The sequence below is a fragment of the Daphnia pulex genome, chromosome 9 (genome assembly GCF_021134715.1).
Source record: "Daphnia pulex isolate KAP4 chromosome 9, ASM2113471v1".
Classification (NCBI taxonomy): Eukaryota; Metazoa; Arthropoda; class Branchiopoda; order Diplostraca; family Daphniidae; genus Daphnia; species Daphnia pulex.
In genome coordinates, this window is record NC_060025.1 from 5,570,079 (window position 1) to 5,596,868 (window position 26,790).

The 26,790-nt window shown below is 40.1% G+C and overlaps 1 protein-coding gene and 1 long non-coding RNA gene across 3 annotated transcripts; both read left to right on the forward strand.

Annotated features, from left to right (window-relative positions):
• The first annotated feature begins 1,805 nt into the window (after nt 1-1,805).
• Nucleotides 1,806-2,229, forward strand: LOC124202737. The gene is made up of 3 exons (XR_006878324.1): nt 1,806-1,869; nt 1,971-2,070; nt 2,141-2,229. It is a non-coding gene; the product is annotated as an uncharacterized LOC124202737 (long non-coding RNA).
• A 3,127-nt stretch (nt 2,230-5,356) lies between these two features.
• LOC124203151 lies at nt 5,357-26,077 on the forward strand. 2 transcript variants are annotated; one of them, XM_046599801.1, is made up of 4 exons: nt 5,357-6,734; nt 6,806-8,604; nt 23,468-23,645; nt 23,933-26,077. In XM_046599801.1, the coding sequence occupies exons 2-4, from the start codon at nt 7,573-7,575 to the stop codon at nt 24,358-24,360; spliced, it is 1,638 nt and encodes a 545-aa protein (XP_046455757.1). In that variant the 5' UTR covers nt 5,357-6,734; nt 6,806-7,572; the 3' UTR covers nt 24,361-26,077. The 2 variants fall into 2 exon arrangements, with proteins under 2 accessions (XP_046455757.1, XP_046455756.1); XM_046599800.1 differs by having other exon boundaries at nt 5,357-8,604.
• Nucleotides 26,078-26,790: the final 713 nt, after the last annotated feature.

Here is a 26,790-nt window from a genome sequence, read left to right on the forward strand (position 1 = left end):
TCCTTATTTGCACACGGCTCATTTGTCCATTCGTATGATTCTCGCTTAGAGACGCAAGGGAATCCGAACGAAGATTCTTGCCGAAACCAGGAATCGAACTAGGGACCTTTACATTTTCAATTCCCAACTAAGCTAGTATTTTTGCACATTTGCGATTGTCCAGCGATCTTCGTCTGTTGGCTACAAACTCATTACTGTGTAGCATATTTATCAGTTCTCAAGAGCTCAGGTACAATCCGTGATATCCAATCAATCCGACATGGTACATGCATATTTTTTTCTTCGAGATTGAGCCATTGCTTTTCGCTTGTCGCATGTTCCCCATGGACTGTAGAGGGGTTTACTAGGTTTAAATGGATCACCGTACTATGTGAAACAAAACATCAGCAATATAGTTTAAAAAGCTCAGATTAATACAGGATTGGTACTGTATCAGGCTTTTTAATATCGCTGCGACGATCAATGATCGAATCATCATCGAAAATTCTTTTTATGTCTTGTGATTATACGCGTTGGATTTTAAAACTAGGTAAAACAACGAATAGATTTGGCTAACGTCCGAAGTTTCCAGTTCGCTGAAATTGTGAAAAAAAATTGGACGTGAATTAGTAACAGTTTTTTCATGGCGGCTTACAGAGTTTCGCCCGTTTCAGTTTTAGTTTCAATTTTTTTCCATTGAAATTTTCGTCAGTTCCGTTACCAATTGGATTACAAAATTCCTTAGTTATCAGTTAATCCTTTAATTTTTATTTCTTTTTCAAAATCACTTATATGTAACTTCAGTCTTGCTCCCATAAGGAGCTATGATGCGAATTCTGGACAGACTACACTGTCCGCTCTGTAATCGATCTTTATAAGTTTGGAAAAGTATCATTTTTTTCAATATGTCTTTTGCTTGCTTTGCAGTTCTAATTGAATGTTCGACTATAAGATTTTGCTAATTCTTTAACTGCAGATTTACCCTTTGCTGGTATCGAACATCAGTCCTTCCACATGGTAGGCTGATATTGATATGCATGATGACATGTGCTATGTTGATATAGATACGATGGATAAAAGGGTAATGAAGAGTTAGTCATTTTTTTTCGTCTGCTGTCCAGAATAGGGTTGGTGCATGAATAAGGGATTCCTTTGAAAAAAATATCATTAGAATCAGTTTTGATCATTAGAATCGGAAATTCGCGTTTCGCGTTTACGCACAAACGCCATAAGTCGGATCGCTGTTGAAAAATTGAAGTTTCGATCGTTTTTATCGCATTTTCATCGTGCGATAGAAAACGCGATAGCGATATTACTTTTATTACTTTAGGCTTTTTTTTAAAGAAGATTAGGAGAAGGTGAAAAGGACGCTAAATTTTGAAAAATAATAATTTTAAAATTAAAAGGTTTAAATATTTCCTTTAAGTGGGATGCAAACACCAATTTAAACTCCTCTAAGTGATATTCATTAAAAATATTGTGTTTCTTAAATCCAAAGTTTTGGCTTGCAATTTAGTAAATTTTATTTCAAAAAATTTAAATTTGGGCAACGTAACAAGTCTGCTTACTATTCGTTGTTATTGTAGGAAAACTAGTTTTATTTGGTTCATACGTTGTTAGTTATGTAAGAAATAAGTAAATAACAAATTTGAAATTTTTCTAAAATAATTTAAAAAAAACACGCGCTGTTGTTGTAATTAATGAACCTAACTATCAAGCTAACTATATGGCTGGGGTACGCACTATTGGTTTGCTCTATGAAAATAAAAAAAAAATCTGTAAAAAAATTCTGTAAATTCGATATCCATTTAATCATTTATTTGCATAACAAGTAATTTAGGTCTTCAAGAATTCCTTTCGCGGATTGAAAACCTTGAATCTCTGAGCAAGGTAGAGAAATTGATTTGACTTTTTCTTATCGTAAAATAACATGCTCGATTAGCCTTAAGTATTGAGCATATGTAATTTTCACTTAATCACTATACGTCTAGACATTTTCTGTTGAGTATCAAAACCTTACCGCTATGGTCATGTCAGTGCGAGAGACTGCTAAGGCAACAACGGAACATTTAGAAATTCTTTCCAGTCGCGGTAGGCTATCTATTTTTTTCCGGCGCACAATTAATTTTACATTTCTATATATATCTTTGTTTCGATTTAGTGTCGGATCTTGCTGTTTCCAAGTCTGCATTGTATGAACGCAATAATACGGAAGACGTAGGTATACAAAATCTACGAAACCTTTTATTAATTTTTACGAGCAACCTGAGCCCCGTTCAAATCCGGGGAACTTTTGTCTAGCGTAAAGTCGGACTGTTTTGCTATTCGCTTTTCTGTAGCTTAATCATCTGCCCGTTAAAGATTTTATCGTGGGAAATCTGCCCAGTACCTTACTTAAAGATTTCGTCATACGGCGAGACATCTGGTGGTGATGCTGGTTGTTGCGTCATCAAAGATTGCGTCATCACGGCGACGACATCTGGTGGTGATTGGCATGTTTGGGCATGTTCCATTTTGGGGGAGGAGCCTGTGTTGACACATTATGCGTGACATGAATAAGCCCCTCCCACAAAAGCTTGTTCTTTTATTATATATGGATGTTACCCATATTCCTCAGTCCCTAAATAAGGAGTTTTTTATGATAATTACCTCACATTTTTGGTAATTATTAAAATAAAAAAACCGCATGAATTGAAATGACTGTTGAATATACTAAAATACGACACTACTTTCAGGTATTTTAAGTCAGCTCCTGATGTGCTTAGACTAATAAAGCCCCTTGGGCGCCTTCGGAATTTAGAGTAAGTTAAATTTTAGATGTAGGGGAGACTGGAGTAAAACGGGACACCGGGTCAAAAGGGACAGTGGGGGGAAAAATAGTAGATGTTAATAAAACTTTAAAAATTTTTAGTATGTTATGTAAATCTGTATAATCTACTTTGGCATGAAATTTGGTTGATTTTTGTCAATAACTGCATGAGTTATTGACAAAACTAAAAAACGGTTTTTTTTTGAAATTTTCGTCTCCGCCATTTTATGTTTATAGAAAGAAATAAACGCTAATAGCATGTAAATTTAATATGGAAATGAAGCTGATTCATTTCTTGATCGTTTAAAACAAAAATTAGAATTTTAGATCAATTCATTTAGACAGTATGAACTTTTTAAAAAAAGAGTCATAATCGGGAAATCGGGACAGCTGTTTTTGCCTAAAATGGGACAGTTACGGGCCAATCAGCGTACAGCATTTTAAAGAGGCTTGATTTCCTGACCTGGCAACGCAGGATATCCTACTGCTCCATAAGGAATTTTGTTATATAAGAAAAAAGGTTTATTAACAAAATAATAAAATTGAAACATTTATAAACTCAAAGAGTCTATGCAGTGGAACACTTTTTAATTTTTTTTAAATTTTATTAATGAATTTTAAGGCGAAAACGGAGGACGTCCCTTACCACCCACCCCAGTGTCCTCACTTACCCCAAAAAATAGGCTCCTCCCATAAATCTGAGTAAACTTTAAAGGTCTTTTATGGGGAAATGGTTAATTATAAAATTATAAAAAAAATATGGGGGGTACATTACAATAGGGAATACATAAAAAAAATTTTAAGAAATTAAATGATTAGTTGGGGAGATATAGGGGGCAAACGAAAACCGTCCCGTTTTACTCCAGTCTCCCCTAAGTTTGTAATTTAAGATGTGGGTGGGATTGACCTAACGTTAAAAAAGGCCATTCTAATTTAACTGATTCTTACTATGGCTTTTTGAGGGGTTTAATATTTACTTAATGTAGCGCCATCTGTTATCAGATCTGGGAAAATCACAGCCGTCAAAAAGTAAATGGCCGCTACTTCACTTTTTAAATGCATCGAAGAGGTTAAAAGAATCACATAGTTTCTATTTTTAGGTGCAGAAGTATCTAATAAGCTCTATACCTAACTTCGTCATGCCTTATAGTTAAAAACTAAACCTTTAAAATACCCTAAATCGTGTTTTTCGGATTTCCTCGATTCTGATTGGTCGAGAAAATTCCCAATAAAGACTTTCGGGGTGCCTCTCTCAGCAGACTACTGTAACTTGTGCTGCATTAAAGGCCCCTAAACCTTCGGTAATTTAGTAAATTAAATTCCTCAGGGATAAGACGGAGTCCATAATTGTCATTTTCGACAAAAAAATGCGACTTGTGGTGACGCAAAATTTTCCGTACACCTACAGGCAAATTCAAGCTAACCTTTTAAAAACCTTTCATTGAAAACGAAGAAAAGATCCCAATTTGGGATCTTTTGGGATCTTCGTTTTATCATTACTTTTAACTTTGGGATTTCCAAAGTAATGATAAAACTTTATGAAGGTCTTCGAACTTTCTTGCTGGGAATCGCGAGCATAGACAAGTTCCGAATGCTGAGTTGCACAACCGCTAAATTAGGATCGTGCGCCAACGTGTCCTTTTAACGTTGTGGGGATAGTAGAAAGCGGTTTTTTATTATTTAAGCATAGAATTACTTATCTAATCTTACAAATGTTCAGGATTATCGTTGTTTAGAACATTCTGCTTTTTATAGAGTAATTTTAAATGTATAATTCAGCTTAGTTTACCCATTAAAATTAAAGAAAGTCCAAGCCTGGGATGCTGTTTAGTCTTTTCTTGTGTTTAATACTTAGAATCTTAGATGTAAACAATAACATTGTATTCCAACAAATTGATTAACAAATTGTATTCCAGTTCCAAATTTGTTTACACATCCCAACATACCACAAACCCTAACCATTTTAACAAAGAATCAGAGTATACTCACAGGAAAGAAATTTATGCCTGTGACAGATCTGCTGACAAGTGACAAGCTCAAACACACAAGAAAAGACTAAACAGCATCCCAGGCTTGGACTTTCTTTAATTTTAATGGGTAAACTAAGCTGAATTATACATTTAAAATTACTCTATAAAAAGCAGAATGTTCTAAACAACGATAATCCTGAACATTTGTAAGATTAGATAAGTAATTCTATGCTTAAATAATAAAAAACCCGCTTTCTACTATCCCCACAACGTTAAAAGGACACGTTGGCGCACGATCCTAATTTAGCGGTTGTGCAACTCAGCATCCGGAACTTGTCTATGGACAGTAGGCCCATTTTATAATTTATTGTTATCATAATTTTTAATTAATTAACTAACTGTCTTTTTTTTGTATTCTATTTATACAATGCTTTTCCTGTTTCTTGTTACGTTACTTCGAAAAACCTTTTTGTATGTAGATTATTTCTCTTTTAGTCAATACGTCTTTTCATAGATGGTGGGTCAAACGCATCGGCTTTGCGCTGGCGTGAGCGAAGAGTCGTCAGGGTTGAGGGAAAGAGAAGAATGAAGTGGAACAGAAGCAAAGAGCGGCGCGTTGAGAATAGTACAGTGTATCAGGAGGAGCGGTGCGATAAACTAGAAAGTTGAGTTGGCTTCCTCATTTTTCCGCTATGGTAGAATGTTTTACTATTTCCTAAAGAAAAACTCACCTTGTTTGGTGTAAATAGTTACTGCGGGTGAATTAGTGTGAATGAGAAAGAGAAAGCGTTTGATTTGTGGTGCTGTGCAGTGACAACTTCAATCTCCGATCACACAAAGTAAAAGGAATCGAAGGTTGTTTTCTCCATCTATCGTCGATTTGAGACCAAACGCGTTTGGTCTCGCTCTTCCGTTTTCATACTTCATATCAGTCCAACAAACTGTTACATCTTTAACAAGTCCAAGTGATCCCCCCCCCCTATCGGAATTCCTTTATCTCAATTGACCAAAGCTGGCATTAACTCCTTTATACGTTTTTCTATTTAACGCAATTTTTTTATTGTGTTTAGTTTCACCTTTTCAATAATTTATCTACTTTCTATTTTATTTCCCAGTCGTTTACCCATTTTTTATTTTTATAAAACCATTTAATAACATTTAATCTAACAGTCTTCGGTAGATCGATGGTATCTTCCACTTAAGATTTAAGAACACACAGTAAATGCGAGGTTGACTCGGAACTCCAAGCGTGAGTGGGAGGCATAGAAAAGTGCCGTCGATCCTCTGGAAAATTTCCCCTAACATTTATACACGGTGGCGGTTCGAAGATCCAGTAGAGCTGACGGAACAAGCTGGCAGCGCCGTCTCTCCTGTAGGGTTCAGGACAGCAGCGTGTCGCTGCTGAGAAGACAGCATCGTGGCACCGGCCAGCCGCCGGCGATTGCGTCTTGCTTTGATCGCCGGTACTGGATTGCAGCCCAGCTACTGCAATGCCTGGGCCGGGCGGAGCAGTAGCGGATGCGGACCTTATAGGCCTCGGTCATGTCAATCTACTTCAACCGCCGCTGCTGTCACCTCTCAATGAGCAGCAGGAGCCCAGCCAGAGGAAGGAGGCGAACCCGAATCGACAGCATGTTGATGATGATAAGAAGTCCGGACAAGAGTCGCAAGACCTGCAGGTGGTGCTGGTGGCGCCCGGCCACACGTTTCCCACCCGAAACGATGCAGCCGATTCGACCGAAGAGATTGCTCTCTCTTTCCAATCGTGGCTCCCATCACCAGCACTGGAGCAGCAGTCGGCGTTTCGACTGCTGCGGGTCGCCGGCCCATTGCCCAGTCCAACCAGCTCGGTTGATTCTGCACCAGTCCCAGTGGAACGAACGCCAGCACCGGCCGTCGACTTGGTCGCCGCCGCCCTTGCTTTCGCCCAACCCAGACGAGCGATTTGCCACAATTGATCCGCTTCGAGAAGCCTGGTATTGGCCGAATAGCATTCCTTTGTTAGTCGCATTTGTCTTCGTTATTTCCGATCTCCTGGTCCTTCTAGCCTTGGTCTTCCATTTGGTTGAATCTTCGCCGGTTTCCCTGTTGCCAGCCCCTTTGATCGCACCCTCTCCGGTTTCAGTGGACGCTTTGATTCTCTCTTCCCTCCCACCTTGCGATCAGGTAGCTCACCCCCTGGCTCCGGATGAGAGTGAAACTTACGGTTTGCAGTGCTTACACCCGCTCTTCCTGTCGGCTTCGCCCAGCGATGGAACACTGATCTCGATTTGGATACTGGACAGCGCACTGCTCTGCTGCGCCGTCCTGTGCCGGCTCATTCGGACATCATCCGTCTGGTTGCGGCGACCCAAATCCAAATTCGATCACCGATCCAATTCCCTTGCTGGTGACGCCCGTTCGAAATCGAATTCCTTTTCCAAATGTGTCGGTGACGGTGGTGAAGGTCAATTCAATGGCGACCGCACCGGAAGCCGGGACATTATTAACGTCCGGATTAACGCTAATCATCGTTCCCTCCTTCACCGTGATCACAACCGCATCCGACGCAACGGCGACAAGTGTCACGTGACGTGGTGCGACTGGTGGAGTTGGCTGTGGCCAGCGCGGAACGAAAGCCCCGGTCTTGGTCGGCCCGATCTTTTCGCTCAGTCGCACCGTCGACGGACGGACCGACGAGGTTGCCTTCAGTGGATTTGTGCAATTTCTCAGTGGCAGCGGCGATCAAACCGAACCGGTGCCGATAATGGCGCTGGAAACGATGGTTTGGTGAATCGTCGGTTGGGGCGACGTCTTCCGACAGCTTCGCCCCCTATGTTAGTAGCGAATCAAGAGGAGACGAGCCGGCTCACCAACACCATCGAGCACCCGCTGTTCACTTCTCTCGGTCGAAGGAGAGCAGTTTCGAAAGCTTCCTCGACACTTTCTTCGAGTTGCCTGGTGGTAGTGCTCCTTTTGAGTAGTTTCAGTTCCTTCGCCGTTTCGTCCAGCACGCCAGGGCCGGCATTTCAATCAGTGCCGGAGTCGCCGTCATCCGCACTGGCCGGCGACCGTTTGCCGATGACCGACTCCCTCAATCCATGGCTGGCTGCCGATGGTGGGCTCATCCTGCGGGCGGCTAACGGGAACACTCCAAATTCTTCGCCTCTCAACTGGATTAGGCCCAATCCCGGGTCATGCACTCCTCAGCCGACTATTCCGGCCTGTCCGTCCGACCGTTATTGCCGTCTGCCCGAAACGGTGGGAAGCTTTGCCGTCAACGGGCGTCCATTTCCAGTCACATTTGGCCATCGAAGTAGCAGTCTACCGACGAACAGTCTCAATACTAGCGGCGGCAGCAAAGACGGGCCGCCCTCGCTCGACCCCGCCAAAGGCAACAATGCAAGAAGAGAAGGTGGCGAAGAGGAGGTTGAGAGATGGAGCGGACGCGGAGTGACGGCTGACGACGGCGGCTCGAGGAACGCGGACGCAGCCGTAGCCAAAGTTAGTCAGTGCCTTCCTTACTTGAAGCCCAGCAGTAGGAGCCAGGAGACGAGCGATGGGGACCGAGATGAGGAACCGTCGTCAGCCGAGTGCATCTGCGGCCATGCCGACGGCGCCAAACGGGTCGACACCTTGCGCAAGTACCACCTGCACCACTGCTACCACTACAGCTTGTGGCACGTCCTCAGTGACACCATGCGAGAGGGCATCGCCATCAGCCGGTCGCAGTGCTATGCTTACCTTGAGGCCGTCGAGCGACTGGACAACCTAGCCGCCCACTTTGTGTGCCAATTTGAGGATATCATTCGACGTTACGATTGTGGCCAGACTTTCTCCAGCAAGTCGTCGTGCCAGAAATGCAAGGTCAGTGTGTCACTTGACTTCTTTCATGCTGGGCTACGATGGATTTTTTTTTTTTTTTTCAAAAATTTGAAATGATAGATTATAGTACTGTGATTGATTAGCAGAGTTTATCGACTAATTTTTCATATATAAGCTAATGTTTTTTCACGGTTACCATATTGAATTTTTCCGTGCTGGAGTTTTGGCCTATTAACTTGTGTTTGAGATCGTAAAGCTGCATTAAAATAAACCAGGTCTAGTCGCCATAGTTTGAGTTTGCTCCATGAGGGGCATTATACCACAACATAAATGCCGAAGCGTGCGAGCTACGTACCTATGCCATAGGCTTATTGGCTATAAGTTTGTTATTTATTGCGATGCTACGGGTCCCGGCATTATTCGGTTGATCCGATCGATAATCCTACTGACGCTCCACCTTTTCTCGTTCCTGCGAAACAAACTTTTTCAGTCTCATTTCATTTGCAGATTTCTGTTTTTCTGGGTTTCAAGTTACAAGTTGACATTTTGGCGATGTTGGCGTTGCTTGTTGTGACTTTGGTACCGGTATAGTTATATAATCAATCAAATGGCAAACAAATTACACGCCTTTGATGCATGTCATTAATCAAGCCAATTAGTTAACGGAAAACTTGTATTCCTTAGTTCATTTGAAATGAGAAGGGAAAAAAATGAATGAAAATGAAATGAACAACTTGATTGTGACGAGTATCGTTGCTTCTCTTATGCAACGTACAGTCTCAGCAGGATTCTTTCAGATACCCCAATTCGATCGGAAGTGATGTCATGTCCGTCTAGCCAATGTATTCTGCCTTTGCATATTATCACCTCTGCATCCGCTTTTGCCACAAACGCCCTACCCGTGCGATCTATTCTCAATCCAAACTTCCATCGTCATCAATGGGTTTGGCTCTCCTTGCTCAATGTTTCACCCTTGTAGACGACACTCTTGAGTTGTGTGGCAGTTGTTGATGAATGTGTTCAATGAAGCCTGTGAGTTATGGGGAAGGATAAGGACCACGGTCGAAACACACGAACGCATGAACATAGAGATACAGGCAGAGAGAGAGAGAGGCAGAGAGAGGGAGAAGGTTGGCAAGTAGGTTGCAGACACGGTTCTAGCCGAACCTGTATTCGGCTGCAACTTTATTGATTCCCGCCAGCAATCTCAACATCTTTCCCTTGACTGGCTCAAAAGGCGATGGAAGGAGACGACGGAAGAGAGTCGAAACTCGAAAGAGTAGACGAGAGAGAGGGCGGATGGATGGATGGAAAAGCGGGGGGTAGGGGGGAGGGAGGGAGGGAGACCGAAAGGAAAGATGAAAGAGAGAGCGAAGCAACGAATAAGAAAAGGGAGAAAGAAGAAATGGAAGAAGAAGAAGAGGAGAAACTAGGGGAAAAGATGGAGTGTCCGTGTCCCGCTCATATCAACGAAGCAGATTCGTTCTCTCATCTCGTCTCCTCTCTTTCCTCCATTGCTTTCGCTCACGCGTTCCTTTTTTCTCTTTTCCCTCTGCTGCTTGTTTCCTTTCAGTCTATATATCCCTCCTTTCAACAGTCTTTCTCTCCAATGTTCGGCTCAGAGAACAGCAGGGGCGGATGAAACAAGAGAGATAAAAGTTTCAAGTTTCAAACGAAAAGAAAAAAAGAAGAAGAAGAAAAAAATCCGACTGACTGGCTTGCCGGTATTGACTAAATACGCGCCCGCGAGTCCCGCGACTGCCGGGGCCCCTGACCCGAGACGAGGGGGCTCACCGAAAAAAAGTTGAAGACCTCTTCTTTTTTTTGTGTTGGCCCGTCTTTGTTTAGATTGTCATGCGACTCTAAAGGGGGGGGGGGGGGGGGGGGGAGCCGAGAATCCAGCAATGGAAATAGGGACGGCCGCCGCATGTCAGATATCCTACACAGCGCACAGACCACATTATATATCCCTTATAGTCAAAAACACTCTTGAATATGCCCCCCCCACCAACCCACCACCCCATCCGACGAATCTCTTCGATTCTTGACCCGCAGTGAAAATCTGGGAAAGTTGAAGAACTCGACTGTTTGAGAGCCAGAGATGGACGTGCTCTATCGATCTATTAATATAAGCGCATGGTCGGTGTATATTCGACGCGGTTCGACGAGTCGAGTCGATGCCATGCAAGACGATTCGATTCATTTGTGTGGCTTTGTGTACAGCGGGATGAAAGAGCCTTATATAGTATATTCCCGCGCCCCTAGCTGCTGCTGCTGCAGGCAACCAGCAGGCAGGCAGATACAGGCCGATCCTTCTGGCTTCTATATATCCCTCTCCGCTAGCTGCGGATTCCTACTTGAAAATCAGATCTCGCCGATAGAGGGTAGAGAGAACGTCATTGTTGGCGACACTTCCGCCCCGGTCTTATCTATTTTCTTTTATCCTTTATATGTTTTCTTATTCTTTTTCCGACCTTTTCTCTTTTTTTTTTCGAGCCCTAGCTGGTCCACCTCTAGACGCAGATACAAACACTTTGTATTCTGCCAATGGGCAGCGGGTTAGAGACGACGGTGGACGAGATGACTAGCGGGGCGGGAGCCGAAAGGAGCCATCCGTCGAATGGTGCGGAGTGGCGGATTCCGTAGAAACAATGGATGCTGACTGCTGAGTTGGTAGACTCGGAAAATAGACAAATGGCCGAATTGCTTCTGCTTATTCTCCTGTTAGTCCTGTGACGAAGAAACACACGAGAGAGAAAAAGAAAAGAAAGAAAATAAGAAAGGAAGAAAAGGAAGAAAAAGAAAGAAAGGAAGAAAAAGAAAGAAAGGCAAAGAGGTAGTGCATTGACGCAGCAAGACAAAAGGAGAGATAGTAGCTGGGCCTATAAGAGATCGACATATAACAACCGAGAGAGAGAGCAGAGCAGAGCAGAGCAGAGAGAATAAGTCTATACGAAAATAGGAACAGAACCCAGGGAGAAGGATGTTCTTGTTTGATTGCCGGCTGCTGACGTGTCAATAGCTCTCTCCTACACACTATATCGTGCAGTTTGCTCGTGTGTACGCGTCCACCCTATTTTTTCTAGCCTACTCATTTTTCCTTCGGCTGCCGTTGGGAGCATCTAGAGCTAATTTTTCCCTTTTTTTCTCTTACTAACGGCCCTCACAATCTCCACCTTGGACTCTTCCAGACTCGCATGTTTCCATCGTTCTTCCTACCACTATAGTTTCTTGGCCCATTGTCTCGACAGTGTCTTCCCCTTTTGCAGCCTGCTGCCTAGACTTTTGCCTCGAAACTCTTAAGGCTCCTTGATTGTCGTCAAGCGAGCGCTTGCCGCCGAGGCCACTTCATCACAACGCGCTAAGTTTGTCGAGGATCTTATATGCGGTGTCAAAGGAAAGGGATTTGCCTCTCTCTTTCGCCTGACTTTCGCCTCTTTCACTCATCTTCCCCACATTCTTACCGATTTCCTTTTTCACTTCGCTGTGTGTATATCCTGTCTTTCCGTCCTGCTCCATATATAATTATATATGAACCGCATCACAGTAGCAGCTTCCAAGCTTCCTACCATTCTCCGATGACACCTTCCGTCGTTCCCTCTTCACACACATCCTCCTCCTGCCTCTCCTATGTACACTATTGTTACCTTGTGTTTCAGGGACAAATAAACCAACTCTGGGTGTTGTCACTTTTTTTTCTTCTTATTTTTCCCTCCAGCGATTGTGAGCTATTTTTTGCTATTCGTTACTTTCTGTATTGTTATACGAAAAGTCTGAGGAAATTTATTTTGAAATCCTCTAGACTGCAGTAGGCTGCAGTATACATATATTGACTTAACCATCGGAATAAAGCATTATAAAGAGCTTGCTTGCTGCTGCTAGCTTCTATATAAATGCGTTGAACTACCGTGAATTGTCGGAACAGCATTCAACTTTCGTAGCGTAGACTAGTTAGACGAAGTTAATTGCTTAACAATGTAAATTCTAACTTCCTTGATTCTGTACAGTATGATGAATGCCTGCGTGCGCATGTTAAAAAAATCGTTGTGTCCTACCCGCTTATATTTCCCCTACTGTGCTGCTTCTATCTTGATTCCGCCGCCGCTATATATATACTATCGGGACACTCGTTTGTTCACGTTGTTGATAATAACATAAGTGCACCATCATGGCTCATTATTTAGATTTCATCTGCTACGTTCCTGCATCCATTAGCGTAAAAGAGACTGAACCAATTTGCCGAATCGTTAGCGCATAGGAGACGTGAGGCCGTCCACTGGCACGTCACTGTTGACCATAAGTGTCACCTGAACAGATAGTCCCCCCCCCCCCCTCTCTTGGTGGTTACAGAACCGATGGACAGGAACACTAATGGAAATGGAAAAGTACAATGAATTCGGAAGAGTCGAGGAAAGCTTAGGGTTACCTCTGTCGGATCAGGTAACTAATTCACCGTGTGTAAAGCGTATAACAAGCGTGACCTCGCTTGTTTTCATCCATAGTCGCAACTCAAAACACGTTTTTTAGATTGGTCACTTAGAAAAACAAACAGCGCAATCGAAACAAAATAATAAGTTGCCGTGTTTTTTCGGTATTACTTTACTTGTTGTTGACGCGACTGTACATTTTCACAATAGTTTTTAAAATTTAATTTTGAATTCGTATCGAGAATCCCTTTATCACAACATGGCCAATAAGGGAAATGTAGTTGACGTATGGTAAATGACAAAATTTTACGATTTCAATTGTACTATTTCAATTGTGATAACTATTACGCATTCATAATAGAAGATCGCTTTTGCATGAACGCAGTACATAGGGAAAAAGTTTTCGATGGGAATTCCCACCCGTAATATCCATTATTCGTCATCGATTTGCCAATGCGGCAGAAGATTACAATTTTTCACGATCGAATTTTGTGATTGAATTTTTTTTTTCTCATCATTTTTTTCCTTTTTTTTTCGGGTCTAATCTTATTCAGTAAATTAGCTTAACAAGGACCTATTTACCGTGATACAAGCCAAAAGAGAAGACGTCTTTGGAGACCTGGTGATTAGTGAATAGCGCAGTGTCAAAAGCGGCTGCAATGTGCCTTAGGGCACGCTTTTTTGTGATGCTATTTTTCCCGATGCCTTATACTACTTCCGTTCGATGGGAAATCAAAGAGAAAAACCGAATATGCATGTCGGCAGAACCACGCGATGGCTGGTTTGCTGCTGACAATGCAGTTCTATTGATCAAAGTGTGATTAGGACTTGCTGGGAGTTTCGCTTTGTTCATGCCATTTCCCTGCTTGCCTTTCATTTACGATGCACAGCAGTTGAGAAAAAACGAAATGAAATTTGTTCAATTTCATGACTTGTCAATTTCATTTCAATTTCGTTCTCTATAGGCTGATCTGAAGGAAAGATGACGCTGGCGACGACGAAGGGAGTAGCTATATAACTTATTTGATTCAGAGGACATCTTGGTCCACGTTAATTTCATATTTCCAAACTTAAACTCGTCTCAATCTTCGACCGCGGTGGTTTTATTATATCTTTGAAGTAGTATTGAGTACACTTTTACGGAGAAAAACAGCAATCACGGCGTACAGTCGCGGTAAAGTTAGGCGTCATTCACTGCGTGAATTATCATCTTGATTTCATAATTAGTTCATTCGCAAAAACAGATGTAACTACAGCTGTAATGATTCTATTCGCAAAATACTTCTCGCTCGTCATTTGATTATTTTTGTTTTGATTTTTTTTTTTTGATTTTTTTTTTTGTTTTTTATAAATCATGATTGAAGTTTGTCCTGTGGCATTTCACTCGCGGATTTTTTAAACATTTTTCGTTACGGTCATACAGTGATAGGCGCTTTTAAAAAATGTTTGATAACTACGAACGCTTTCATGGGAAAATAAAACTACAAAGTTTTTTTCATTCCTTATATAACTTGTATACGTACCATTACAGAGTAGAAGAGTACCGGTAGTATTGATTTTTTTTCCTCCTTTTAGGGGGGAGGGGGGTCTGGTTTGATTCTGATAAGAAATCCCTAGACATGCCGAGGACGCAACGAAATGACAATCAACACTATAGTATAACTTCCAGTACGTACTTTGCTTAGTTAATTTTCTGAAAGGAATAATCATCATATGTTAGAATGCATTTCACCTTAATCGGACATTAAGACATACTGTAGTAGACAAGTCTTACATATCACTAGCCGGTCACTGCGGCGGAAAATTTTCGCACGCCATCTATTGAATGGGTGAAGCTTCCCCTCTCTTTCTCCGTTATTCCTTCGACCAACGGGGAAAACCGAAATGTAGTGCTTATACCTTTGGAAGAAAAGTCCAGAAATCTTACTTACGTGATGCCATATTATATTAGTCAACACGAAATAGCTTTACATATATCAGGTAATTGATCGAAAATGAATTGAACACTAGGTATTGCTGCTTGTCTCTTTCATGTTTAGATTAGTCGATGAAACGATTGAACGACATAAAACATATATTAACTATACGTAATGAATATCAGCCTGATATAGTTATAAACTCAGAACGAAGTAAACCAAGATAACGAAACTATTCCATATACTGACCTGATTTCAGAACGGTAAAAATTATTCATTTTGTTTCCCGATCGAACAACACGTTAAATAGTGAATTACTAGATATGCTTTACTGTTATGTTAAACGTATTATAAAAATTCTCCAAATTCAGACAGGTCCAGACATAAGGCTACTTAATTCATAATGACGTAATGATCAAATCAATCAGCAGTAGTAGGGCTCGTCGCAATCAGTAGCCAAAAATTATAGTTTTCTTGGAAGATAAAACATGACCCCAACAAAGTAAGGAACTGGAAATTAATTTGGGGCCGAGCGAGTATAAACATCAGTGTGAAAGTCACGACCCCTCGCAAAAGAGCACAGTATATTTAGGCTTCGTACTTAAGTACTACTAAATGCGGAGTTGTGAGCACGGACGTGACGCGAAGAACAGTCAAAGGTTAGTCGATATATGCAGGTTACCGGCGATTGCTGGCTTATACTCTCGCTGCTCGTTGCCCTTCTCTCTCGTATAGGATCATCGAGTGGTAGAAGGGATGAAGCATTGTCTTATGCACGCGTCGCACTGATGAATCAGACGAAGCCAAAATAACGAACGTGCGACGCGCCCACAGTAGAAACTATACAACTCCGCCTTTGTATACCACCAGCATGTTTCGTAACCGCAACGAACTTGTATTGGAAATTCATTAAATTCTTTTTTTTTTCTTTTTGTTCCCCCTTTTTGTTATTATTCTGTTCGACGGAATTCGCGCTCTTTTGTGCAATTGTTTGTCATGGCAGGGGTTTCTTTGTTGATTCAAAAGTTTACACAAACAACATGTCATAAAAGCTGTGTTTCGATAGAAAAAATGAACATTGTAAATAAAATCGTCCATTTGCCTATAAAATAATTGCTCAATAGCCTATACATTAACTTTATATGATATTATTTACTCATATTAGGTAATAGGTATTTATGGTTACTTATAAATAGTTGAACATGAAAAATCTTATCGATAAACTTTTGAATTGATAATTTATATTTGGTTTACTCAATACTAATTTAGCATTAGGATTATTACGTCACTTTGTAAAATGTTCCCAGAATTACATACCACCTTTATTGATTTTCTTTTCTCAATCTTTCTGGCGGAATCCTAAATGCGGAATTGTAGCTGTTTCAAGCTAGTGATGTTTATGTACCACTCAAAAATTGCGACAAAAAATATAACTCCTAAATGAGTAATGAAATGATAAGCTACTGCTGGGTCATTAAGCGGTGCAACCATTTAATTTCCTTCAGTTCTAGATGCTGTGTTAATATTTCAGAAAAATACGAAAATGCGTATGATAACGAATCAACTGATTCCCGCTGAATTTCCACACAGAATTCGTTGCACAATTAAGTAAATAACAAGCGTGAACTGATAAAGAAACAAAACGCAAGTAAAAACGCCAATACACAAGAACGCACCGAGTGAGAACGTGCCTGCATGAACAGCATTTCATAGAATTAACCGTAATTTGATGTAGACACCAAAGTAAATTTATTTTTATTATACACAATTACACAGGCACAAGGTGATTCACTAACTTACCGAAGATTTAAAAATTTACTCTCTATATGAAATCCTTTTCAACCTAGCTGAAATAAATTTTATTATTAGAAAACTGATATAAAGTAGAAAGAACAAACTTTATTCGCATCATGAACTGTGGGAAAGTTAAAAATCAAATAATTGACCGTGTGGTGCTGGTGAGGAGGCCGAAAGAGAAAAGAAAAAAAAAAAAACGTGCGAGAGAATCATACGGCGGGTATACGGGTGGAGAGAGAGAGGAGAGAGCCAATGAAAAAGATGGAGAAGTACACAAAAAGGCGACTGGAAATCGATACTTTGCTCGCATATGGAGAGAGTAAAGAGCTCCGTCGGGTGTATATGCGGGTATGCTATCCGCAGGGCAGTAGGGCCAGACTAAAACTCATCTCCTCATTTCGTCATCCAACTCCTACTGTATATTCTCGCTCTTCCGTCAATTCGCTATCCGCTACATGATCACCGTCGTGAGCGCAAAGGCGCCATACAAATGACTTTCGTACTATATTTTTCGCCGATTATTATCATGCCTCAGCCGTTCATCAAGCGTTACAAGACCTCCCTTTTCGATCTTTTTCTTTCCTATCCATCGCCAGTCGTCACAACAAATCATCCCCAATTGTTACCAAATCTCAGTAGGCCTATCAAGTGGAAACATATTGCCTTTGGTGATGTTCATACAATGCCGTCCATCGTGACTGGTTCGATACATCCACACGACGACCACGGAGACATTAGCGCGTTCTGTCGTCATCGTTAGCTTTTGACGAGCTTTATTTGGGTTGTCAAGGGGGGGGGGGGTGTTAGCAACTTTTTTCTTTCTGGTTACGTGCATAACAGACATAGCCTGTAACTTATACTGGGACATTTTAGGCTAGGTGCGTTAGCTGCTCGGGTTAAAGGAGATTGCCGGCGGGCGATAGCCAACAGCAGCTCCTTTATGGGTTATGTTGGTTGTTCATGTTTGTTTGAGTTCACTCGGGACGCCATCACACTCACCAACATCTGAAAGCCGAAAGCCTCCCCCACTCCCTACACTATTTCCTTGGGTGTAGTTGACTGGTCTTTTTCGTCAAGCTCAGAGAAATCACAACATGTCAAACATAGCCTATATAACTCTGTTGACTGCTGGCTGCTGAGAAGTTGTGGCTGAGGCTGTACCTTATTTTTTCAATCCAACGTGAATCCCGAAATCGTAATAAGCAGTTGTAATCGTCGAGATGCCAAGTATTTTATTTTATTGTATTGTTTTTTATACAAGGTTTTATAGATGCTCATCTCCGTGAGTCGGTGAATCAAAATCAACTTTAAGCTAACATCTTATAGGCTAGATGAAATTTTTTCTTGTTTTTTTTTTTTTTTTTTTTAAGTACGGCGCTGATGCACGTAACCACGACCTTGTATAAGCACAACAGCAGCCGCTCGACGGCACAGTACGGAACCGGTACGAACTACGAACTCCTCCGCAAACAAGTTCGAAATTGAAATTTGAAATGGCAGTCGATTGCTAATCTCTGCCATTAATGAATTAAATTTGACATTGTCTGGCTAGGAATAAGCATTTGAAAGCATTGACAACTATATCCGTCCACGTATTGGTGTCCGATATTGAAAAGTATACGTGCTGTACGCCAATGATTGCAAGCCAGCGAGAAAACGGGAAGATGATTCAAAACGGAGAAAATTGAGATTGTGACATCGAATGCACAGAGGATTGTAGAATCTTGGGCATTTATTTTATTTCTTTTCGATAGATATTTCCTTTTTTCTTTTCCTTTTTACTTTTACCCAGTTTGACTTTGAAGAGGATGGCCGTCGCCTTTTTTCGCGGATAACTTCATACTTCTTCTGCTCGTCTATTTCTTTCTCTCTCATCGTTCCCTTTTCGGTCCCTCTCATCTTCGATTCTCTTTCGCCCTCCTTATCTCTTTCTTCTTCTCCTTCTCCTCCTTCTCCTCCTTCTTCTTCTTCTTCTTCTTCTCCTTCTCTTCCACCTCCCATTTTCGGTAGAACTCGATCAATAAAGTGTCCGACCAAAAGAGAGTGAGAGAGAGAGAGAGAGAACGAGATCCGAAGAACAAACTTAAGGTTTCGACACACACACACACACACACAGAGTCCTATATGAGCAGGCTCCTATCCGCCCTGCGCCCGCGCACAACTTCCACCGATACATAGACACAATAGCAAGGAATTTGGGACAGATGCCCAGCAGCCTGCGCTATCTGGGCGAATAAGAATACTCCTTGTCACGCCGCAGCAGCGCGTGCTGTGTAGGTGGTCTATAACATGCCCCGCACGGAGTAGATAACATGCAGCAGCACCTTAATCAATTCAGTGATATGATGAAGAACCAGGTTCCGCCGACAGAAAAACGGAGACTGACTTTTTGGGAGGGGGGGCATAGACAACTGCCTACCTCTTCCGGTTCTTTGAGGCTACAAGTAGAAATTGAGACAAATAACTATAAGCACAGCAAGACCGTACGTCGAAGAATCGCTAGTGATCGCTAGAGTCTGTTTTTCAACTTAGTTTTTTTTTCCAATCGATGTTTTTTACTCAGACTGTACCCCATACCTACTACTTCTGCGTACGCGGTCAACATTTCATTAGTGGTTAGGCGTAATCGAATTAGGTGGCTTGAAACTCATTTAAAGTTTGTATTTTCTCTCTCTCTAGTCGCAAGTCACGGACCATTCCCTTTGTTTTCTTATTATTACGCGGTTACATCCCGCATGTATGTTATGGATTTTCTTGTCATGTTCCAGCTGATCCAGCAGCCCAAATGGGAGGTGACAAATTCCGTTAACAGCCAAGTAGTGATCGAACTGCCGTGTTTCGTTACCCTTATTTCTCTCGACATATATTTTTCTGTTCTTCCTCTTTTCGGTACTCGTTCCATTTTAATCTGATGATTTATGTGACGGCCGTACGTATATATAGTTTCGTGTATAATAAATACATGAATTTCTCTGGCCTGGCTCTTTTTTTTCCCGAATGAAGCAAAGCTCGGCTTCCATAATAAGCTTTGAGCTTTTGTACAAGTCCGGCAAAGAAGGTAGACTTCAGCGTGACTATAGTGAAGATTGTTCAGTCTCTTTATTTGCAACAATAGGATGGAAGAATGGCACATTGGAAGGAAACGGAAAGTTTTTGTACTCCATTCATTAGATAAATACATACACAGAGAAAATAAAAATACAAAAATGTCGGATGAAACTGCTACCGCTGGGACTTTCATTCTTTTTAACTTCGGAAAAAATCTGCACTGAGAGGCAAAGAAGCAAAAGCCGTTTCGCTCCATCTTTATTAAAAATTCGGAAATGTCATTACTACATGGGGCAACTAAACTGGTTTATTTGGTAGTCAGTAAGGCTTTTTATTTTGACAAATCAACATGTTACTCTCATGTTTTGCATGAAACCGCGTGCCTTCTGAGGGTAAAATTCAATTTGGCTGATCCGCAAACTTTTATTTTTCAACGGAACAGCTGAAACCACAACCAGTTGTAACACACATGGAGTTAATGATATCATTTCTAATAAAAACGTTTTTCTTGGTTTCTCAAGTAGACAATGTTGGTTTAATCAGCAATCCTAATAGGCAAGATGAGTATTGATCATAAAAAAATGTTTTGCACTCGTGAATTTCTTTTCATCAACAAGTTTTGGGTGCCATCGTTTGCGAATGAAAACAAACAGACTGGAATGGCATTTTAATGAAGTTTATCAACTTATTACGCGTTTTTAGTTGTCAAAATAACTCGTTTTGTATTAGTTTCTATACAAAAAGAATTGTCACCATTCCACAAGGAAATTAATAAGACATTTTAATACAACAGGAAAAAGCAGATCAATATTTTTTCTTTTCTTTTCTTTTTTTTTTTTTTTTTGGGGGGGGGGGGACTTTTCTTCTGTTGTCTTCTGGTGTTTGCAGCTTAGTAGGATGTCGATCTCTCAACTGCACCAGCAATTCTGCGTAGACAGTCTTTGTTATATAGTCTATCTCTTTCATCATCCAGGGTAGTAGTACCTTTTTTGCTTTAGAATTTTTGTGAAAAGAGGAAGACAAGAGCTACAGCAACAAAAGAAAAAGATACCTATCGGGGAGGAGGAGGAGGGGAGATTTAGGAAAGAAATGGAAACAAATTTGAAAAAAAGGTCTAAAAAAGTGTGTAGAAACAAGAGCTATTAAAGTCAGAGATGAGCTGAGAACTCAGTAGATGAAGGAAATGAATAGATGGACCACGGAGCCGTTAACAGAGCTGACGACGACCCACCATAAAGAGGTAGCCGTACCACTTGACTTGTATCGATTAGCTCGAGTCACGTGCCTCACCGTCGCTGCTGCGCCGTGCGAAATACAAAGAAATCTTCTCTTGCTATCCCGCCCAGCATCAACACATCCCGCCCCTCATCACACCAACAATCGATATTCTTTATTATTTTCGGAAATAGTCAGGATGTAAATCAAAATTTTAAACTTGACAACCGTTTCCTATAAAAATATAAGATCACGTCGCAAGTGTTCCGGGACAAATGAAGCATTGTTAGACGTTCGATTTTCTTGATCAGTTTGATCGATCAAACAAAAATGTTCGATAATAATTAATGCTTAAAAAGCTGATTGAATAAGAATTGTTTCTAGCATGTTTTATCGTAAGTCACAATCTTACACTATAATGTGATTCCTACCAGTCCAAGAGTCTACCACGTTTTTCTCACATGACGGTGAGAAGTTCTGTGCGTCTATACGCGTCCCTCTGTGAAAAATTATAATAAACAAGCAATCACTCATTCACATCGTGTGGAGTGTGGATTAAAGGCCTACAGAAATGAATGAACGATGGAAAAAATCAAATCCAGTAAATAACACGTCTATTGACAAAAAAACGCAAACAAACAAACACTGAAATCAAATAAATGAACGAACTTAAAAACAAGGCAAACAAAGGGCAACAGAAAATTAGGTATAATAAGCCAATAGTCGCGGGTCACCAGGCCAGTAGCAGCAGCGGTTAATTTTAAAAAGAAGAAAAAAATAAACACAAAGCAGGCAGTTTAGTGTAAAACACTAATTGGGTAAACGTGTGGAAATATGCACGCGCATTTATTCTCCGCGGTCTACATCAATTTTCTAAAATGCAGTACTGGTAAGGATATTATTTGATCTGGTCTACAATGAAAAGATAAAGTACCGATTTTTGTACGTTTTTTATTTTAGTCCAGAGTAATATAGTACTGTTGTCTATTTGTATAAGATATAAGATCGTTTAAGGACAAGAGATTGCTAATGGTAATTTAAATCTTTAAAATCTTTGTGTCATAAAGTGATGACATACTACATACTGACATACTCAGACAAGAAAAAGATATGAAGAGAAGGTAATAAAATCGTAACGTGACCACAATATGTCACATATATTTTCAGGACTTCGAGAGTTATAGCCTAGATGATCCTGCCTTCTTGTTTCTTGTTTTATCTTACATATAACGCAGACAGATTTTGAGATATCCATGTAGAGATTTATTTCGTAGATCGAGGACCAACTGCTACGTTTTTTGTGATTCTATTTTATGTCTATATCGAAGATTTAATGGCGTCAACTAATTTTGAAATACGGATGCATCGCTACTTTATACATACATGGCAAAGACATTTACATTCAGCAAGCAGAACAACATATTGGTCTGCAAGTTTGTTCTCTTCCGAATTTGTTCTAAAATTGGGCGACTATGATTCGACTTTCAATATTTTATTTAACGTTTTTATTGTTGTTTTCCAACATTTTTTTGTCCTTTGAATTTGGCTCAATCCACGAAATGAGGATATAATTTAATGGTGTATATAATGTTTCCTGGTTCAATTGGTTTCGATTAGACCGGATTCGGCCCCGAATCTATCGACCTTATTATAGTTTCAATTCAATAATTACTAAGGGAGGATACATGACCAATATTATATCCTAGCCTCTCTCTTTCTGCCATTAACTTTTGTTGAATTCTCCTTTGAATTTTATAAAAAAGAGACAACTATCAAATATGATAAACGCCTCTGCAAAAATTTCAAAAGAAAAATACCTAAGGGAGCTTACTTACCGATACGGCTTCTAAGTCTTAAAACACTGTACAACCTGTTCCCGTTTCCGATAAGTTCGTTAGCAAAACGCAAAAAGGTAAACGTGTCAGTAGGCCTACGTTCTAAATCACCCCGTTGTCTATTGTCCTAGCAACTTATCGCATCATTCTTCTATAGGCTATATTATTTTTCAACTCAAAGTGTAAATTAAATTTAAACTGAATCAGTTGAACATAGACGGCATTTTATTGTTCCACTGTGAGAGATTGAATTTAGTAGCATAAACCTAGAGGATAAAATCAATAATCGTAATGTCCAGTCTGACTGTTCGGACCTCAATTTTAAATTGTTTTGATTTTGATTTTTTTTTTTTTTTTTTTTTTTTAACTTTATTTGTTAAAAAAAATAAGAAGATGGATCTAAAAAGGACTATCTAGTACGTTTTAAAAGTCTATGCCGTCACATCAACGCATAAAAAAGCGAATAAAACATTCGATTTTATTCTATTTAGATAATACCAAAAACCAACAAAATAAGCTATTCTTGTGACTTTTGTTTTTCCACGTTAGTCATTAAGGCCTAATATACGTACTGTTTCTTTATGATGTACGGTACCACAGACAATTACACAAGTCGTATAATAACAGAAATGCGATTAACATATTATTTGTTCTTTTTCTTTATTAGATTGCTTATCGCCAATGGGTGTGTTCCATGGTTTTGCCAATGTGGCTAGACGGAGATCGCATCAAGCCGTGTCGGACCTTTTGTCACGAAGTAGAGCGCTTGTGCCCATATTTCTTGCCGGCTGAAAAATCGGGACCCGGTAGTCAGTATGCTGGAGAGCCTTCGTTTCTTTGCATCGGTAAATTGTGCTATACAACATATTTTTAATTTGAATTCTATATTGCGTAATTCGATCCATTTATGAAACATATAAATAAATTTAAAGAGAAAAATTCTATTGCATTTCTGTAAAAAAAAAACTAATTGTAAATATGTTTGAACGTTGTATAAGTTTAATTCCTAAAACATGAAAATGAAATAGGCACTAACGCCAACACGGTCCTTTTATTGTGACTGTCCTAGTTACAACGGAATTTTTTTGAGTTTCTCATCAGTGTTTTCTTGTTTTTGGTTGGTCTTACACAGATCCTGACGTACGGGAAACCACCAATCAGTCGACAAATTCAGCTTACAGTGAACGGTCTTGTTACCGGCCATGCACTCTGGAGTACAATCTAGAGCCAGACATCGACCCGTCACTCTGTGTGGCCAGCTTGGGTGACATATCCGGCTTGGTTGAAGAAGACGCTGATGTTACCACCGACAGGGAAGATTGTCAACAAACATACAAGAATGATACAGCTTCGGTTGGCGGAATCGTCGCGGATTCAGAATTGCTGGGCGACTTGGACGTCAGTGATGACCAATGCACTCCATTCTCGGACAAAGATCCACCGTTGACTGGTCGACTGTCTAGTAGTGGGTGGACGAATCATTTGCATTTCGGATGGCAGTGGCGAACATTAGTGCTTCCTTTCGCCATGCTTCCGTCGGTTATCCAGTATTTCACATAGACTATCAAATGAGTGTGTTTCGTGTAAAAAAAAAAAAAAATCTGTGTTCAAGTCTCTCTCTCTCTCTCTCTTTACCTCTTTCAAATTCAATACCAAAATGTTTCACGTCGCCCACTCCCTCTAGCTCGTTGGTGATTTTATGAACGTTAAATATTGCAGTTGACCTCAGTCGCGCACATTGCACGACTGAAATTATTTATAACAAAAAAACTACTATTTCACACGGAGAATCTCCGTGATATTAGTCATCGCGCAAAGTTACGATAAAAATGTCAAATATATGTTTGGTTCGCGATAAGGAATGACAATTCTTGACAGCCCAAACAATTTCTTTTTTTTTTCGTCTTTCCCATCTCACTAAATTATCTTATTTGAATTCCGTTATTTTCCTTTGAGGAATGAAAACTTGCCAACTTTCAAAGACTGTCGAACGAAGTAGAATATTCATCCATTCTTACATCTTAGTTGCTTTATTTCGTTCAAAATTCTATAGTTCATCTAAATCTTTAGATTTTTACCGAATGGCCAGATCCTCGAATTCCAAGAAAAAAACACAAGTTTCTGTGTTGAATTAATCTCGTTGTTGTTCAGAGCACTGTTTTGCTACTATTTCCACAAAAAAAAAACACACAATTTAAAAAATGCTTTTTCAAGGACGCATTTGGTATGTAAACTGTGAAGAGCTACACACAGACAGTTGAGCGTTGTTGAATTAAGCTTTGGCGATTTTGTTCAGTTTACGAAAAATTTGAATCGTTTGGTTTCAACAATATCTCTATGTACGACAGTATTGCGCAAAAGTTAGTAAGGTGATTAACTTTGTTTGATCTGAAGCGAGCTTCATTTTGTTCATTGTTGAAAAAGCAATGGTTTTGCACGTCGTGATTTTTACGGCGACAACGAAATCAATAGCGACGGACGAGAGGTGGATCAAAGCAATTCATAGGGACTTTAAAATTTGACTGGTCCGTGAATATCCCAATAGCCAATAGTTTCCCTCCCCCTTGTATCTTTTTTATTCCTAGTGAAATGTACAATAAATATAGCAGCCTTTATTCTTTCTCGCACCGATATACTGTTCGTTAGATAATTTAACTGATAAATTGCCGATTGCTTGAACTCCAAGAAAAATGGTTCGTTTTACTGATTGACAAGTTTTTTAACTTTGCCTTGGTTTTACTTTTTACGACGTGTATATCTTTATATACGTGGGATTGAAGAGCAACTCTGTTAGTCTGTTTCGGTTTCGACTGTGGGTGAATGTTTCAAAGTGAATCCCATTTGAGATTAAATTTTTCATCCATCTTCCTTTCATTTACTCTCATCTTTTCCACCATATAGTTTGTAAACCGAAAAAAATTGTTTAGATATCTTAGTTTTGTCTGCAAACTTAACACAAATGAAAATCATGTCTGCTGCAAATGTAGCGAGAGTGTATTGATTATCGACCAGACACCCCATGATTCACCGCGAGAGAAAATTCAAGAAGAGGAAGTAATACGACGGTGAATAATTCAAAGGAGAAATAGATGCATCACAATAATATAAGACCTTAGATGTGGAGTCCTTGCCCAAGCTGTTATGAGAGAACGTAGCCACTGTTTTATCTATTATTTACTATTACCAGATTGCTATAATGTTCTGTGCATAATGGTAGGGCACTTTATGTTGTTAACAGAGCAATCCGGTACACAAAATACAAGCCATTTGATGCTAATTCGTCGAGTTTCTTTATTTGTTTTAAAGTTTATTACAATACGTTCTAGGCCTAATCATTTCTTTTAACGTGCACTATGTTTTCGCTAGATTTTCGCATGTCGAAAATTCGACAAAATATATTCGGAGAACGGAGCCAAATTCATTAATCATTATGTATGAATTTTTCGATTTACCTAAAATATCGAACTATCTGGTTCAAGAACTTTAGAACCGAGGACACAGTGAAAGCTTTGAAATCCGTGTGGATGGAACGTCAGGTTCAATCCGAACGTATTGACTATTGACCGTGTACGGATGGCACTTGACAGCATCCAATTCCTTTCCTGCAATCATTGTTGTTGCGGCTGTTGGGCTCTTCGAAATCAATAAACATCATGCAACTCGATCACTGCAGACTACAGATAGGATCCGTCTTCTTTCAAATCGATCCTGAAAAAAATAACGGTGATCTTGCAAAGAGAAATTTGTATTCAAAAAATTATTCTTTATCGGAACTGCGTTGAAATCATATAACTCCAAATTTCCAAGTCATTTTTTTGCACAATCGAATGAAAAGAAAAAATCAAAAGGAGCAACAATAAATAATATTAATCTTGTATCAATCCGAATTTTCCAATGATTACACTATTCCGTCAAAGATTTGGATACAACATCACAGATCATCAATTCAAGAACAAAAAAAAAAAAAAAAAAAAGAATATCATTGTAACT

Coding starts and splice junctions, on each gene's coding strand:
- LOC124203151 (XM_046599800.1), top strand. CDS start 6,301: ATGTCAATCTACTTCAACCGCCGCTGCTGTCACCTCTCAATGAGCAGC. Junction 8,605..23,467: donor CGTCGTGCCAGAAATGCAAG/GTCAGTGTGTCA, acceptor TTTCTTTATTAG/ATTGCTTATCGCCAATGGGT. Junction 23,646..23,932: donor GCCTTCGTTTCTTTGCATCG/GTAAATTGTGCT, acceptor GGTCTTACACAG/ATCCTGACGTACGGGAAACC.